Source organism: Myotis lucifugus, unplaced genomic scaffold (genome assembly GCF_000147115.1).
Source record: "Myotis lucifugus unplaced genomic scaffold, Myoluc2.0 scaffold_27, whole genome shotgun sequence".
NCBI classification, from domain to species: Eukaryota; Metazoa; Chordata; class Mammalia; order Chiroptera; family Vespertilionidae; genus Myotis; species Myotis lucifugus.
In genome coordinates, this window is record NW_005871075.1 from 7,009,613 (window position 1) to 7,028,953 (window position 19,341).

Below are 19,341 nucleotides of genomic sequence, written 5' to 3' on the forward strand. Positions count from 1 at the left end.
AGTCAGTCTCTTTCAGCTTGGGATACTTCTTTGTATCATTGATAATTATTCAAATGTTTGTTGCCTGCTTCAGACAGAGAGAGGAGGCTGGGGAGAGAGAGAGAAAGGTCATGGGTTTACAGACAACCCATCATTCATTGTTTTTAAGAAGCTCCAGCTTTAGATGATATCAAATAGTTTAGGGCTCCAATGAAGTGTGCTTCTCAGTCCAGAGTTAGGCATTCAGTATATCCCTGGGTTGCTGGATTGTTGAAAACCTGATAAATTAGTCATTTTGCTTCTGTTTTCATGATAACCTATCTGGTGTATCTTTTATTTTCTTTAATTTATTTAAAATATTATTTTAGGGGTAAGACTTTTATTCAAAGTACAAAAGTGGTTTCTTATCAAGCTGCCAAAATTTGGCACTCAATACTTGCATGTAAATATGTGTCCTAGGTAACATGACTGATAGTATTCCATTAATAGTCAATTACATATATTTAAAAACAATAGCAAGAAGCTCACATTTTTTCATCCCACACCAAAGATTTATTCTCATGAAAGTCAACCAGACCCTGGCTTAAATGAAGCTCTCCTACTCTCCAGGTTTATGAATGTTGGTACATTATTTAATCCCTAGGCTAAAGGTTTCTTTATAACTGAAAGATAATAAAACCTCTTTTTCAGGGTTGTTGTGAGGATAAATGAGGCAACACGTGTGTGACAGGTGGATGGTTAATTTGTCTCCCAATATTAGTCTCCCCGAGCTGTAGTTTTGGTTGGCACAAGTCTTTCTTCCTCCTCTCCCAGTCTCCCTGGGAACTGGATGTGGGTATGTGCCAAGTCCTAGTCAATGGATGACTTCCAGATATTTTTTAGGATGGAGAAATAAATGTCTCTCTCGGTGGAGCCACTGTTTTAGGGATTTCTTTTTTACAGTTTAACCTGTAACCTATCTGCTCAAACTAACACCTTTTATCTTAACATACATCTTCAAATACAGTCAGATCTGAAAGAATACACAGTCATCCTTGGAATGGCTATTTATATTTCTCTAAACTGAAAATAGGTATATTTAACTGTGGCCCAAAGACACTTCTTAGCCACAGGATGTCCATGAGGAATTGTTCTTCAAAGAACTATGCCCGATTTTACAGTAACTGCTTTATTGTTTTCTAATTTGCAAGTTTAAAATTTATTATTTATTAAAAACTTGGTTCATTGTATATTCACCTGGGATTTCTGATATAATAATATTCTCAGTCAAAAAAGAACACTTAGTTCTGCATAACATCACCCTAAAGCAATTATTTACAGATTTAAATTAATATGAAGGCAACAAATAGAAATGGTACATAAGATTCAATGGCTTAAGGCCCGGTGCTAGGGGAGCTGGGAAAACCATATGGTATAAATGTATGGATACTCAGATATACAATGGTTGCAACTGAAGGTTTCAGACAATAGCAAAAACAAACAAAATGAGTATAAAAACAAGAAAATAGGTTACCATCTTACAACAGCACCATGAAGAAGCCTTGGCTAAGAGTTTGCCAAAAGCATATCCTGAGATTTTCAAGACTGGTAATTTTTCACATTGAAGCAGTGCTGTTCAGAAGTAAACATATCCTTACAATGGCTTTTGTTTGGAGAGAGACTGGTGTGAAATGACTGAAGCTTGGTTTGCGGCAATTTTGTATTGTTCTTGTCCAGAGCCTTGTGGTGGGGAAGGGAGTGGGGTTTCAGGAGTTGCTAAAAAAGAATCAGAGAATTGTATGTGATGGCAACAGTCACCCTGATCCATCATCCCATTAAGTCCTGCATGACACCAATACACATTATTTTACTTTTTGTGTGTTTTTAAAGATCACACATAAAGTAGTGCTTTATATAACACTAGAGGCCCGATGCACGGAAATTCGTGCAAGAGTAGGCCTTCCTTCCCCGGGCTGCCGGCACTGGCTTCCCTCCAGCACCCAGGAACCAGGCTTCCAACCGGGACCCGGGACCCGGGACCCGGGACCCAGGCTGGCTTCCCTCTGGCCCCAGCTTCATCAGGAAGGACATCTGGAAGACGTCCAGTCTAATTAGCATAATGCCCTTTTATTATTATAGATTATCAGCTCACTGACATACCACTGAAGGTGCTTCCCTACCCTACCTCACCAAATAGATTTATATTGAACCAGATCATTCTTGAAAACCTTAAAGAATCCTTTTAAGGTGTGGTCTGTCTTTCTTAATAGCATTTGTGAGCATCTGATTCTCCCACACACCCAGCAGAAAAAAGTTAATGAAAAGAACGAACAGAATGCTAGTGTTTTTTTCAAATCTCAGATTTCAAGTGTTATAATTTTGTAATAAAAGTGCACATGAAATAAAATATGTTTGATTTGGCTTCCACTAACTCAATCTCATTAGATGACATTTTAAAATGAAGATAAGATACTTTTCAAGTGCTTTGAAATCTATGTTGTAGTTAAAAGGCATCTGAAAAATACTGGCTTTGTCACATCAAGATTATTCTATTATAATTGCTCTTGTTTGTCACTGCCCCCTGTCAATGCAAAGAGCAAACCTAGTTATTTCACTGTTTAGAATAGTGTTTCCTTCCACTGCAAACTTTTTTCATATTATAAAATAATCTAGGAGCTATTCTGTAATTTTTAAAAACTTAAAAGTATTTTAGTACTCATTATTATTTCATATATTCAACAGTGTAGAAAATATTTGATGGTCAGACTGAAGAATTGCAAACTTTATAGATTGTTTTTCTCCAAAACAGTTACTTAAAATTTTGAAAAAAATTCTATACAAATACGAGGACAGACTCTTTTTGCTTGGTTTTCTTTACTATAATAACTTTGGTATTATTAACTATGGATTAGCAATTACTTAGGAACAACAGTTTGAAACAGTTTAATTGACAGAAGAAAAAACAAATTGCTTTAAACATTTATTTTGGGGTACTTAGGGTGGATCTGAAACTGTAGAGGCCTGCTCTAAAACACCAAGAAAATATGCACAAATTAAGTTTTCCTGTGCTTATGTGTATGTTTTGTTTTGGATTAAAACTATTCTAAATGAGCACAAGCAAAGCAAAGCTTTCCTTTAAATGAGTCTTATAAATATTGTCGAAAGAGGGGGAAAAATGAAAAAATGTGATGGTGAGATTCTAAAAATATTAGAGGCAACAGCATGCTTTCAAACTATTAGAAAACTGGCAATTAAAAAGTAAAGAATTCAACCGCCAGCAGAATTGTTCAACCTTCTCGCCAGCTGATGCCTATAATGCTTAATGTGTTGTTAATGTTCTAAGTTTATGAATAACTGAACTTGGAGAGACACAACTCCGAGTATTTTGGTGTGATACTGAGCTTGCCTCTCTTGGCTCTTGACCACCTGTTACATGAAAATGGTAACATCTGCTTTGCAAGGATGGTCCCCAAATTATCACTTCCAAGTACACTGGGACCCGCAGGTTAAATGTGCCACCCTATCTCCAAAAGTATTTTTTCTAACAATTTCATTTCCGCCTCTGTCATATACTCAAAGATCTTTTGTTTTAGACACAATTACAGAGGTCTACCAATGCTTGTATACTACAGGGGAGATGTGAGAACACACATTTTTGTGGCCTCTACTTTTTTGGCCACTAGGTAGCAGTCAGGTGGTACTCACTGAGTTGTTACATTTCCTTGAACACTGAGGTAAAACAGCATTATAATGAGATATGAGTGGCTGCTGTCAATTCAGCGGGCCATACAGGTATGCATGATCATGGCATCACCGTAACTCAAGGCATCTCAGCGAGGTAGCTGGCTTAGTGTTCAGAGGCGATGGATCACAGGTAAATCTGGGATAATTACTATCAATTCAGTGGTAACTCTTGATATTTGGTCAAATAGGGATTATTATCTCCAGGATAGCTTATAGAAATAGAATCGTGTTAAATCTGCAATGATATCAGATTAAGTGAGCCACTCACAATCCTTAGTATTTATATAATTATTTTAGTTTCAAAGTGTTTGCCCAAGCAGCCCTCACTGTGCACAATTCTGATATGCACGAATCCAGTCAGCACAGCTAATGGCCCAGTCCTGCAAAAAGCATGGCCAAGTGTCAGCCTGGTACCTCCCAATTAATTGTGAGTACTGCATAACCAGGAACTTCACTGCTAATGTGTCTCCAATAATCACCTAAGTAACAGATGTCCTGTCATCAGTGACCTAGGGCATCACGTCTTTAATTCTGTCCGTACTTTATTCACATTGGCACATATTTTATTCAATTCACACACTGACAACAGAGTGTGTACTTGAGTTCCCTCCGTGTCTCCCAGTGATAAATCCACGTGACATTTTGCAAAAATAGACAATTGAAAGAGAATTGACTAAAAAAAAAAACCCCACACGTACAACATGACTCAAGTGCAGCAAAGAAACAAAAAGTGATAATCATGGAATCAAAATTCCAATTGCACATAAGTGGAGTGACAGAAGATAGCTGACCGTGGGAATGTGGGCAGGACTGCCGTTTGAGACCCTAAATATGCTTCTAGGACCTTAGTGAAGGACACTCATCAGCGTTCAGCATAAGTGAGGTGACTGGTTGTGTTGGAAAGGACAACGATGCCCCAGGGGAAATGAAACCAGCAAAAAAACTTCACATTAAATGGATTCTCGGACATATTTCAGGACACGGAAAATGCAAAGGATCCAGCACAGGAAACATAGTCAGTAACATTATAATAACTGTGTATGGTGCCAGGTGGGGACTGAAAACACCAGGGGGAACACTTTGTAAAGTATATGATTGTCCAACCACTATGCTGCACACCTGGAACTAATGTAAAATAATATTAAACATAAACTGTAATTTAAAAAAAATAATAAAAGGAGGGGGAAAAAGAAAATGCAAAGGATAAAATGTTAAAAGCTGATCCAAGCTTCAAAAGAGTAACATTCATTAAAGCACATAAAAATCCTCACTTGCTCTTACAAGTTGCAGGAGGAGGAAGCAAAAATACTGTATAAACTATGCTTCTTAAAATTTTTACAAAGAAGTAAAACTTTAATTTTCAGTGTTTCTAATGTTTTACATTACGGTGCACAAAATAAATATTAGGATTACTATATTTTTCAACTTCCCTATATATATTTTTTTAATTTACTTTGTTTTTCAAACTTCCCTCTATTTTTCTAATGTATAGTTAAAAGGGTTCTTAATGTTTTGACAGATATTTTTGTTCATTTGTAACTGAGGTATAATTGACATATAACATGATATGATAGACATTTTTAAAGGTCACAAGTAACCATAATTTTCCAGTGATTATTCGGGTTTCTATGCATGGCCCCAGCCTGCATAATTATTTCTATAAGTCTGCAGACCAGCAGAGCTGGGACTGCCCATATATTCTTTTCTGCTCCCAAACCCATGAAGTAGAAAGACTGAGGTACTGTATCTCCATTTTAGGGAGCAAACTCATGCCTGGAGAATACGTGACTTGCTGAATGTCACGGTCTCCCACAGTGGAGCCCTGGAGAGGATAACACCCAAATCTTGCAGTTCTGGGTACTCATAGATTCTTTCCCCCAATTCCTCTTTTTCTCAAGTAATTAAGTTTAGGACAATTTATGGTTGAAAAGAAGCCCACATACTTACAGATCTGGTCTGTATGAACCAGTGTTGACATGGGGCCTAAAAGTATGGTTTGTCCAGTTAATGGATCCTGAGACAAATGTGGATGCATCGGATGATGGAGATGGTTGACGTCATTGGAAGCGCCTACAGGAGATAAAAAGATGGTGATATTTAATCAGAAATGGCGAGTTTACCTTGGAACAAATGTTTTGATTGACAACTTGAAATATTGCTATTTTTGCAAAGTGCTTTTGGGGAGTTCAAAAATAAATTAATAGAACCACTGCTGTATTAAGGACAATGTCAGCTTTCACTGTACACTGGCTAGATGAATGCTGTATCATATTATGTTGTCTATTAATAATGGACCTTGTACGCTGTTTCCTGGAATCATTAGGGTGGCTGCCTGTTGTTAAGGCAATTCCAAGAATCACTTACCTCAAGTTTATAGTATTTGGGGTCGCCCTAATAGCATAAACAACTTTTATTTCAGGAAGACATCATTAGGGACACATTAAGCACCAGAAAACTAAAAATAAAATAAAGCGATGTTATCAGGAAATTTAATCTAGATCAAAATGCTTTCCTAACTTTCCTAACTATTCCTGGCATTTACTGCAGTAATGAAATCTCATTTTTCCCTCCTCATTGTCTTGTGTCAATTAATTATTTCAGAAGCAAAGTGTTCATATATATATAGGGTGTCCCAAAATTCACACAAGATTTGAATTTTGCGTGAGCATTAACAACAACAACAAATAAAAGCCTAATTTTACTTGGTTTATTTAATCAGATTCTAATATCTGTTGCCCTTTGATTTCAATCCCTTCAATTTGATAAGCATTACCAAGTACCAATGATGGCCCAGGAGCAGGGACAATGAAGACCAATGAAGACCACGGCTTTGCGTATGTGCCAGCAAAGCCGTGGAGGCCATTTACCCGATGTGCTATTCCATACATAACTCTATACTGTATACTTTATGAATCAATAAAAAATTTACAATTTTTAATTATAAACCTGTGTTTTCTATCAAAATTACTTCTTGCGTGAATTTTGGGACTATATATATATATATACACATACACACACACACACACACACACATATATATGTGTATATATATGCATATACACATATTTTGGGTTAGTTTGCAATTCTGTTGAGTTTGAGTTTTTAAAGGAGTAAAGGCATAGAAAAATACAATGATACTTCAAGGACTATTACAAATAGGAAATATAGTTCTATTCACCACATTTGAAGGACCTGAAATTTGAGGTTATTGGGACCATGAGGAGTTAGATGGTGGAGGCTAGTAAGAATGGGGATTTCATTGTGTTCATGTATTTTGTCCCCATCCAATGGGTATTGCAGACTTTCTAAATGTAAAAAGAAATTGAGTTCATTCTGTCACGGACAGAAAATAAAAGGGACAAACTTATTCGAAGTACAAGGTGGGATGCTAACAAGTAAAAGTGACTCACCACCCAGTAGCATCTCCTGGAGCAGGTTGTCGATCTTCACCATCCCGAAGAGCTTCACGAACTGGATCTGCTCGATCATCTGCCAGGTGATGCTCTGCAGCGTGGGCAGCAGCAGGAGCAGCTCCCCGAACCGGCCGCGGGAGTCGTACTGCCGGTCGTTGATATAGTCCTCCAGGCTCAGCTGTACCTGGAACCGCATGTTCTTAATCTTCATGGGGTCACTGAGCCCTTTTGCATCTGGTAAAGGAATAGAGAGGGCAGCCTGAAGATTGGATCTCAACAACGTGTGACGACAAATATTCCAATATTAAAAAGTAGTCTTATCTTCATTATAATTATTGTTTAATGGGTCTTTGGGAACAAACCTGGATCAAAAAATACAATGGCCTTCAAACAAGCGTACTCATTGTCATCGATCTGGATTTCCTGAAACGGCCGGACCAGCTCATCTAGGACCCGGTTGGCCACGCGGCTGATCTCGACCTCACAGCTGTTGCGCTGAATAATGTAGTTGTTTCCTGGGGGGAAAAATAATAAAGTCATCCTGCCCCCAAATTATCAGATACTGTTTAAGTTTTTACAAAACAATATTTTAAATGGCCTTCCCTTGCATTAATAATAATAGTACTTCATTTCTCAGTAGTGTTAAGTTAGAAAAACTTAAGAACACTTAAAGGATCAATAACATTGATAATATGATCACATGCATTTTAATAGCCTCAGTCACTGTTGATAACACTAAAGTACAGGCTAATAAATAAGCTAATAATTGACAAGAGAGAAGCAAAGTATAATGATTAGCTTTCCGCTATGTCAGTTTTCTACCAGTGTCTTACTCATTAATCAGCTTAATTCAAAGCCCAAAGAATCTTTCTGGCTTAGAGTGGATTAAAAACACCATCCTTTAGTGGGGTTGGTATATGTAGGTATGACTACGATTGAGACACTTTTTAACAAACCTAAGTAGATATATTTTATTCCAATTGATAATGAGAAAGGTACTATAGGGTCCTCTAAATGCAACAGAGCATTTAATAGAATTTGACAGCATGGTCTCTACAGTCACATTATGTGGTTTAGAATCCTGGCTCTATCCCTCACTAACCTTGAAACCTCAGCTTAACTTTCTCCACCTGAAAAATAGTACCTATCCCTTAGGGTTATTGTGAGGAGTAAATGAGATAGTGCTGATCTACATATCAAAAAGTACTTACAGCAATGCATATGACATAATAAGTGCTTGATAAATATTAAATATTATTATATTACATTCAATTTATTCATGTTTGGGGGCAAAAATATCTATCACATAAATAGAATAAACAATTTAGTAATCATTTCATACTAGCCAGGAAAAGGTAAAGCTAATAAGCATGAGAGAGATCTTAACTCTTTCTATAGGAAATCTATGTAAGTTAAGTAGGGTGGGAGGTTGGAGATTTAATGAGGACAAAAGCTTTTCCTTTGTGTCATATCTTCTCCACTCACCTTCCCTTCCACCCGCCTCCCTACTTCTGCTTCTTCTGGCAATGTTATTGAATCATCAGAAATTTTCAGACACTGTCACCAAATTATTTTTAACTTGGGATGTTGCACATATCATGGGCAATGATATCATAGGAGATACACATGCTCATTAAAAATGTACCCAATAGCATATATTGCAATTACCTATGTTACAGTTACTAAGTAGACACAGAGGAATGGGAAACAACAGAGACTCCCTAAGATGGTCACACAAGTCATTAATTCTTTGTCCTGATGATTTAATTAGACTCAAGAATCTGTTCATTGAGCAACAGCTTTCTTTTACTTTTCATCTTAATACATGCTGAACACACGCTGAACTTCCCTGCAATCAAAGCTGGAAAAACGGGACCTGGGTGAGGATATCAATTAGACCCAGTCTGCGAAAGGGGAGCACCATCTGTCAGTGTCTCAGAAGGCTCGGGACACACAGAATAGATCCTGTGTAAGAATGAAGCAGGCAGAATTTTTTCTTAAATTAAAAACAACAACAACTTACCCAAAAGCAAAATATCTTTATATATCATGGATCTCTTTGTAGCTCCGAGCAGTAAATGCTCCCCGGCATGAGCTCTCAGCAGGGCCACCTTAATGAAAAATTCCAAGTTGAACAATTAATGATAAAATATGATGATTAACAGATGGTATCACATGAGTCTGGATTAACTTAGAGTTCTTTAAGCCTAAGACTTTTTTTATTTATTTAACAAACTATAATATTCATAGTTGTCATCAGTAAGCCTTCTATTTTTCTATTTGAGAATATCATAGAGTTTAACTTTTCAAAATTTCTAAAACTAATGAGTCAATGTCATTAGTCAGCAAACACACAAACAAACAAAAAGACTCAACAGAACAACTAAGTGTTCTGGAATGAAGTAAAATCAAACCAAGCAGTGTTCAAACTCTGGCTTGGCCACGTACTACCTGTTTGATCTTGGGTAAACCAACCAGTTATGTTTGGGACTCATTTGTTTTCATCTACGCAGTAGAAATAGTGAATAAAATTTCAAATTCTAGACATGAGGATTACATGAGAAAATACATGTAAAACACAATCTCTTACACATAATAAACTGAATAGACAAGAGCGAAGTGAGGGCCTGTGACATGGTGAAATGAGAATGGTGAGTCGGACTGCTAACACACTCAAGACTGAACCCATAATTCCTTGCACTAAGCTCTGAACTGAGTTTCATGCATATACTTCATTGCCTACTGAATATCACCACTAGAGATAACAGGAAGCGTTTCTAATTTAACACTTCAAAGTAATGCTTCTCCAACATCTTCATCCTTGTCCAACATGCTTGTTCATGACAAAAACAGGACTCCAGTTTGATTCTTCTCTAATGGCCCAGCAAATCCTATACCACCCAGGCCAAAGCCTTTGCTTTTCTTGCCCTGGCCTTCACAATATACTCCAAGAACCTAACAGGTATTCTTGCCTCCTTCCTGGTTCCTCCATCCTAAGTTCCTCCATTCTAAGTCCTTCTTGACAGCGCTACCAAGATGAGATTTGTAAAATAATCATCACTTAATATCACTCCTCTGCTGAAAACTCCTCACTGGTTTCTTATTGTCCTTAGAATAATATCTAAACTGCTTAACCAAGGCCTCACAGGTTATAGCTCAATGCTTTGTCCCCCATGCACCCTGCAATATCTCTGCCTCCCTCAGAGTCTGTGAAGATACTCTTTCTGTACCCAGAATGCTATCTTTCTCTTTGATCTTGGTATGATTGGCTTCTTGTCATCCGGGTCTCAGGAAAAATCTTCTCTGATCCCCAATTTAAAGTATCTGCTACCACTTAACCCCGAGTCATTGTCCAACAATTCATCCCATTTCACTTTATAGGATTTATCCCCACCTAGAATCAACTTACTCATAATCTGTATGTCTTTTATTGTCTGTCTCTCCCAAATAGAAGGTAAACTTTATGAGAAAAATGATGCAATCTGAATTTTTACTTGCTGAATGCTCACAGTTCCTAAAACTGAACACTAGTCCTAATACATGCGTTTGGGTGAATTTACTGAGTGAATTGATATAGTATTCAGTTTTGAAAACTGTTAAATGGAGGTTATAAAACTTATGACACAGAGCTCCTGAGAGCATTAAGCAAAAGAATCTAATGTATAAGGCAACTGAAAGCTAATTCCCCAGTGTCTTATCCACGATAGACATTGGCAAGCCATGGCTATTAATGCTATATTGTTAATATTAAAGTCTGAGCTCGTAAAGAAAAATTGTTTTTTGACAGGTTACTGGAATTCAATTTCCCAACTTTTTTAATCACTATCTTCATATTTAAGTCAGCAACTTTTAAAGAGGAGTGATAGTAAACATATAAAACTGATAAATAACATAACCCTACTTATATGGCTTGGGGTGAGACAAGGAGGTTTTAGCAATTTAGCATTATTCACGGTGAAACAACCTTCCGAGCCAAGCTATCTTTATGATATGTCAATAACCATGACTCATAACAGGAAGGCAGTTACAGAACATTTTGAGAATGATTTCAGATTTCACAAGATTTTTTTTTTCGTCACCAAGCGAAACGCTCTCCTAGAAATGTAACTAAACTTCCTATGATTACTTTTTTTCTAGTTGTATATTTCGTCCTTTGAATTTTAAACAATTGCACCTTTCCCTTTTATTGTTTTTGTTTTTGTGTGTCCGTGATAAAGAACACTGGTCAGAGAATGTAAGATATACACGGGATAAACTACATATCCTGGTTTATTCAATGTTCAGGAATTGGAAATTTTCAAATTATTTTCATCTCCAAGATATTATATACTGCTTAGATGGAAGAGTTCAAAATGAATCTGAAACTAGTAATCTAATTTTCATAGACTAATTAAGAAACTAAAGCTTTTAGCTAATAATTAAAATGTCTTAATGTACGTATGACAAAGCATGAAAATATATATGTATTAGGAAAAATCACTATATCTGAATTTTCTCGATTGCTCTGTAGATTTCAGAGCATGATTCTACAGATTTTTTTGCTAGACATACAATTTTTATACAGTAACGCTAGAATAAAATTGTCAATATACAAGGCAAAATTTTATATGTTAATTGTACAATATGTCCACAAAGATACCAATACACCTGTATGGTTTCCTCTAGGAGTGGCCTGGAATTTCTGAGAAATTTCACGGGTTCCTTCACTAAACACCCAGACACAATAGTGTACCATTAACCTCCCAGGCATTTTCTCTGCAATCCTTTGTCTCACAATGGCAGTTACTTGCTATCTCTCTCAAGTTTTTTTAAAAAATGTACGTTTTTAATTGATTTTTTATTTTTTAGAGAGAGAAAGGGGGAGGGATAGAAAGACAGACACATTAATGCAAGAGTAACATCCATTGGCTACCTCTTGTATGCCTTCTACTGGGGATCAAGCCAGCAACCTGGGCATGCACCCTGACGGGGAATCAAACCAGGGACCTCTTGGTTCATGGCTTGACTTTCCACCACTGAGCCACACCAGCTGGGCTCACGTAAGCCTTTTACACTCCAAGAAGGGATCACTGTCCTGCTCAACTTTATCAAATCAATAAATATGCAAGACCTAAAATAGGAGTTAAACAGCTGTGCCTCTGATAGAACAAGGAGGTGAATGGATAAGAAAACCAATCTTTTTCTCATGAGATAACTTCACCTTTGTCAAATAGGGTAAATCTACTATAAACATAATTAAAAGAACACAAAAAACTGGGCAAAGTTAAAAAAACAGGTGTGTGGTTTTTTTTTTAAGCATTCAGAATTTAACTTCTACCTGATCATCCAGCGGTAACTCGCAGAAGGCAGGGATATATTTTGCCCATTCAACCAAGACCAAGAGCTGCTGTTTCATAGATTCACAGACATCACCAATGTTTGCAATTTTCTTCACATTTATGTCTGTGCTCACACCAGGGCTTGAGGCTGACATCTAGCATGAACAAGAACATTATGTTAACTTCTCATTTAAAACAAGACATAACCAATACTCCTCTTTTTTCTATGAATGCCACTGAAGTGGCGCTATCATTGTCACAGTATCTTCAAATACGCTAAATATTTTTAAATTGAGAACTGAAATACCTTTCAGTACAAGTTTAATTGAAAACATTCCCTGCATAGCACATACTGTGGGAGCACTATCTTATTTTAATGGACCCAATTGTAGAAAAAGTTACCCAACTTTTGGAGAGTGCCATAAGCTAAACTGACTATACAAAGAAATAACAGAGTATTTATATGAAATATGCTCTGTGGTTTCCTTTTTCATTAAAAAGTGATATTTCCATTAAAAAATCCATCTTTAATTTGTTGAAAATATTTACAGTGGATAAAGTTTAACAAACTGGGAGAAAGGATTTAGATGAGAAAGAAGACGTTTTATGTTCTGCACTAAATAGAAACCAGTAGAAATAAAATCAAGAAACCAACCTTTGACTTAGCATCATTAAAAAGCTTAATCTAATAATAATTTTTACAACTCTCTATGATTTTGAACTCTATAAAAATATAAGTGGCGTCAAAATGCCCTTCTGCAAGTTCTTATGAACTTTTCTGCACTTTCTGAATGTGTGTGTACGTGTCTTTCGGTAGTGCGTGTGTCCTTCCTCACACCTCCTTGTAAGCCATTCTCTAAGCACTTTATAGGCCATCAGGTAATCTGCAAGCAATGCTGATGATAGCAGTGAGGTTAACCTCATAGTATTACCCTTGTGTTATCAAAAACGAAAGTAGCTGCACTGACTCATTATAGAGCTGGATTAATAGTTAGCTATTTCATAATTTGCTTTATAATAGAAAAAATATCACTAACATTTCTAATAGAAGCAATGTTAAAATAAACTTTCTGAAAGGGTCTGTTTAGTTGATTCTTAAGCCACTGTTATTTATGTAGATAACTAATGTCCTATGTAAAACTTTAGAACTGATATTCTCACGCTAGAAACTTCAACTTTCTCTTGCACTTTTCAAAATCTGGCTCTTCCCTTAAACACCTATTTCCAAAGCAGGTGCCAAGGTGAGTTCTTGAGTCTAGAAACTGTTTGTACGGAAGGAAGCTCTGATGATCCGTCTCAACCAAACTCCCCAAAAGTTGTGATAACTGATTTTACACATTCAACCAACAAAACGAGATTCTCCCCCCAGAGCCCTGTGCCACACACAATGAACTTTGTAAACAAATGTATATTGTACAACCTTCCACTGAAATACATTTCATCGTCCCATTCATAAATTGGAATTGGTCCAGAAAACATCACATTGAAGTCAACAGTTCAACCAATATTTTCAAAGTAAAACTCTTGGATTTGCATAAACGTGATTTAGGTTAGTAATGAGCACATTTGAAAAAAAGTTAGATTATTTCAGCATTACACCTAAACAGCCATTTGATTCTATAAGCAGGGTGGGATGCTGGTCCATTTGATTCTATAAGCCGGGTGGGATGCTGGTGCGAGGTGGGTACCTGGCGAGACCGCATTTCTGCCTGTGCCAGCGTGTTAATGGAGGGGATGTTGGTGCCATCAAAAGTGCTTCTTCGGGTGCTGATTCGATCACGTTCATTCTGCACAGCTAGGGGAGAAAAATCACAATGTCTATTGGTCGCTTCTCTTCACTACGTGTCACAAAATAAAGTATGGAAAGTGAGAAGGGATGTTTCTAAAAGACCTGGGAATGTAGAGAAGTGTGACTGAAGACACTTCTCATTCTGTGTCACTTTTGAAGACAGAGCCAGGCTTGTCACTTGAGCTCAAAAAATATTGCCTGTTGGGATTTCATGACGGCATGCATGTTAAAAAAGTGTTGGGTCAGCCAGTTCAGGCGTGCTGTATTTCGGTAAGATGGTTTTCCAAACTCTTAGAGTTAATAAAACCGTGAGGTAACTGGAGGAAGAGTATCTATCGCCCATGAGATTGACCAGGTCAAAGAGAAGAGTGTCTTCACTATCAGAGATATGAGTCAAGTTGAAACCTCCATTTTCTTATTCTTCTAAGCCATGAGCAAAAATGGAAAGAAAATTTAGTTTAGTTGTGGTGATTTTAAGATTGCAATCTTATGATCTCTTAGGAAACAATGTTCTTGGAAAAGTTTACAACATGAATCAAGCCAAAGGCACAGCAGGTAGGCGTCTCTCCTGAGAAGACTGGGGCTGGAAACGCAGCGTTTGGGAAGGTGAAGAAACCCCCCTATTATAGAAAAGTCTTCTCAGAGAGAGCTAGATCGACCTTCTTTCAGTAGAGGAAGAAAGAAAAATGTGTATCCCCAAATTCCTTATTGAAAACTAAAATTCGCAATAAAATTTCCTAAAACTAATAAGGATGAATAGAGGGGGTTTGACTTGTGTATTTGTCACACAAAGAGGAACAGAGGTCACATGTTAAAAGTTGGATTTCAAAACTTAGGAGGTAAAATTATCTCTGTTAATCAAAAAGGATGGAAACAAGTCCTGTAGCCCCTAAATTATTTAAGTTAATGCTCTGCCCTGTTCTGCTGGGAGGATAAAACATTGAACTATCATAATTTTTAATGCAGTTATTTTTTTTGTTTAAAAAACTCACTAGTTTCTGCCCAGCCAATGTGACTCAGTGGTTGAGTGTCCACTCATGACCCAAGGGGTCACCAGTTCGATTCCTGGTCTGGGCACGTGCCCGGGTTGAGGGCTCAATCCCTATGTTTCTCTCTCATTGATGTTTCTATCTCTTTCTTTCTCTCCCTTCCTCTCTCTCTAAAATTATAATTATAATAAACAACTTTATATTTTAAAAATTCATGAATTTCTATGCTAAAATCTACTATCTATCCAAAACATACTATTAACTATCAACTTATTAATTTGGAAGAGAAAACACTGAACTTTTTGCCATTAAGAGTGAGTAGATTTTAAATTGGAATAAATCAATATTTTATTTTAAAATCTTATTTACTGGTAGCTTATCCTTCTCTTTTTTCATTTCTTTCTTTCTTTTTTCTTTTTTTTTTTTTGCAGAAATTATCATTGACTTTCAGCCTAAACTAATGAAATACATTTATGGAGATAAAAATAAAAATGTAAGTTATGCTTTTATGAATTGAACTTACATTATCAATCTTTTAAAAAAAAATGCTAAAATATATCATGGACATTTGTAACCTTCCTACTGCTAAAGTTTTCAACAGAAAACCATGTTTATATATATTTCCACCTTAAACTGGATATGATGCTATCATTGTAAATAAGGGAAACATAACCACGCTAAAATCCAAACGTTACTTCCTAATGTATTTAGAAAATACTAATGTATTATTCTGTGAATAGTAGATGATATAATTTCACTATTTTTGAAAATAATTCATATAAAAAAGGGGAAAACTCTTAAAGGAAATAAAGGATGGTGATCTGCAAGTGGAGATGGATGAAAATGATGGGAAAAGTATGTAATCAACCCATAAACTATCTGATATGCGACTAGATATAAACCATTTTTAAAAATAGTTTATTGATTTTTAGAAAGAAGGGAAAGGAGAAGAGAGAAACATTGATGTGGATCGATGCCTCCTGCACACCCCCTACCAGGGACTGAGCCTGCAACCTGGGTATGTGCCCTCACCTGGAATAGAACCAATAACCTTTTGGTATAGAGGACGATGCCCAACCAATTTAGTCACACTGGTCAGGGCAGGCATAAGTCATTTTTAAATAGGAAAGTGCCTCTCCTTTAACTCTGGGAACTTTCATTTGCCTTCTTTTTTGAGACTAGCAACCTGAACAAAACTATTGAAACTTTGGTCTCTTTAAAATATTTAGTGTCAAAAGAAAAAACCAGCTATGTTCAAGACAGGTTTGATACATCTTACATTTCTAAAGAATAGTGATTTCATTCCATTAATGTCTTAATAGTTTATGAAATAGTTCTGAAAACTATCTCTGTGTATATGACCGGCACAGGAATGTGGAAAAAACTGATATGCATAAATCTTATAGCGACTATTGCCTGCCAAACGTTTAAATGTGTTCAATACCTTTCTAAATTAACCTTACTTAGGTTGTAGGATAATATAACCAGATTATTTAATATATTCAAAATGAAACTGTTCACACTAAAATAGAGTATCCATTCTATGTCTCTGTTCCTCAATAGAAGACAAGCTCTGCGAGGGGGAGAAATATTCTATTATGCTAACTACTGAAACCTCAGCATCCAGAACAGTGTTGGGAAAGTAGCAGTGCTCAATAAATATTTGTTAAATAAATACATGAATGCATGCACAGTCCTTGTTCAGTTAATGTTTATAAAATAAAGGTATTCAATCTTATTAACAGTAAAAATGTGCTTAAAAATACAGTTATAATTTCAACTGATTAATAGATATTGGCCATCTATTTTTTGAACAAGATGTTGGAATGTTACTTAGACAACAGTTTTGTTGACAGGTGTAACACAGCAGTAAAAAAATGGCATCTGGTTTAGTCATCAGATAGAAACTGGGTGTTAGTTCCTTGGGTAAATCCTTAAACTCAAGGAACCACAGATTCTTCATTAAGAAAAATCAGAACTCATATGAAAATGTTATTATGATGAAATGAGAATGTGTGTATAACACTCTTCATCGATAATGTTAAATATCATTATTATGTCATATGTTACCTTCTTTCTTCATTCCTGCTCTAAAACACTTTCTTAATCGACAATATCTGCATTGATTTCTTTTGTCCTTGTCAACAACACATTGCCGACTGAACCTATAATATTAAAAAAAAAGATATATTAATTTTTCAGATAATTATTTATGGAAAGAAGCAAAGAAACAGACAAATAGACTTTAAATAAGTATGCCCAAATTTGGCCCAATAGAAAGAATGTATAAGAACAATTAACTGAACGCTCATATATAATTCAAAAACAAAACAAAACAAAAAAAAGAACAATAAACTGACTTTTCCAGATTGTGAACATTTGTAGCTTTCCTCCTGCTATCATTTCTAACATAAAACCATGATCAGCACATACATGGGAATACAAGCCTCACCTCCCATGTAGCCTTTAGAATAAAATAAAACTGAATGACAGTGCGCATGGTCATTTCTATCATGAGTCATGAAAGCCAAACCTAGTTTAAGCATCTTTGACATATAAATCTCAATTGCCTGTTGCTAAAGGTTTTTGGTGTAATGGAGACTATATCAGAACTTCATTCCTCTGCACTTTCATGCTTTTCTCATTGTAAATATTCTTCAACTCATTTTAAATGTGCTTCACATCCAATTAAAGTTTACTCTAAATAGATGCCCAACTGCATGTCAAGAACAGCACTGAGTAGTCTCTGCACAATTAGATGTCACCTGACATCCACTAAAATGGCTCTAATTAGGAAAAAAAATCAGACAATACCAGTATTGATGAGGATGCATAAAAATTGAACTTTCCCACATCACTGGTCATAATATAAAATGCTGCAGCTGCTTAGGAAGAAAGTTTGGCAGTTTTTTAAAAAGTTAAACATAGAGCTATCTTATGATCCAGCAATTCCACTCCTAGGTATCAACCCAAAAGAAAGAAACCATATGTTCACACACAAACTTGTACACAAGTGTCCACAGCAACATTATCCTAATATCTAAAAGGTGAGGACAACCCTAATGCCCATCAGTTGATGAATAGATACCTAAAATGTGGTTCCCACACACAATGGATATTATAAATAACAATGAACAGGAATGGAGTTCCGATACATGCTAGGACTTGGCTGAACCTTGAAAACACTATTTTAAATGAAAGAAGTCAGACACAAAAGGCCACATAGTATATAGTTTCACTTATATCAAATGTCCAGAAGAGGCAAATGTGTAGACACAGGAAGTAGACTACTGTGTGCCTCATATTGGTGGAGAGGAAGTTGGTGGGAAAGGGTAGTGACTGCTAAAGGGTAAGAGGTTTCTTTATAGGATGATGAAAATGTAGTGATCGATTGTAGTGATGATTGCAGCTCTTTGGACATACTAAAAAAAACTGAACTGTACACTTAAAAAAAAAGGAGTACCATTTCTGGAATTAGACCTGAAGCTTGATTCCCAGGTCCACCATTCTTGATAGGATTTGGCAATGTAATTGAACACCCACTCACACACACCCCAGTTAATTTACAATTGTAAGATAGGGAGGGCTTGCTGTAAGAGATTGTTATGTGAATGTACTTTAAAGACTTTGGGACAAATATTAAACATATAGTAAGCAACAACATTTCTTTAAAATTCTGGCTTAATATTATCCATACGTATATCTCTGATGACTTGTGGTTGATTAGTAACGATGAGAATAAAATAATATATTTTGTGACCTATATAAAATATTTCTTCTAGAAAATATGAATGGCTACTAAATATGAAATGAGTATAAAGCCTATTATAGATGAACTGAGCTGGAAGAGAGACATACTTCCTGGATGAGGAAAAAAATCATTGTTCATTTGAGAATACATGGCTGAGGAGACTCAGGAGAGAGGGCCAGGTTACCAACAATCACAGCAGGAGAACACATTCAATTAACATTAAACTAATGCAAAATGGAATACATATGTATTAAGCACCTACTGTGTATAAGATCCTGGTGTAGGGATTAAACAGAAAAATATTATCTATCTCTTCCATTCAAGGAAACTATAATCTAGTAGGGTACACATACAAGTTTACAGACAACCATAATAAATA

At 36.1% G+C, this 19,341-nt stretch overlaps 1 protein-coding gene across 2 annotated transcripts in view; it reads right to left on the reverse strand.

Moving 5' to 3' along the window:
- Positions 1-1,406: 1,406 nt before the first annotated feature.
- The window catches only part of HNF4G (hepatocyte nuclear factor 4 gamma), a 44,622-nt gene continuing 26,687 nt past the window's right edge, over positions 1,407-19,341 (reverse strand). The window contains exons 3-10 of one of the 2 annotated variants that reach the window (XM_006086340.3): positions 17,282-17,376; positions 14,122-14,228; positions 12,433-12,588; positions 9,139-9,226; positions 7,478-7,630; positions 7,113-7,349; positions 5,650-5,772; positions 1,407-1,734 (exon numbers count right to left, since the gene is read on the reverse strand). In XM_006086340.3, the coding sequence (XP_006086402.1) occupies positions 1,613-1,734; positions 5,650-5,772; positions 7,113-7,349; positions 7,478-7,630; positions 9,139-9,226; positions 12,433-12,588; positions 14,122-14,228; positions 17,282-17,376 (1,081 nt within the window). In that variant the 3' untranslated portion in view covers positions 1,407-1,612. The remainder of the gene's footprint in view (positions 1,735-5,649; positions 5,773-7,112; positions 7,350-7,477; positions 7,631-9,138; positions 9,227-12,432; positions 12,589-14,121; positions 14,229-17,281; positions 17,377-19,341) is intronic. The other variant, XM_006086339.3, reaches the window with a different exon arrangement.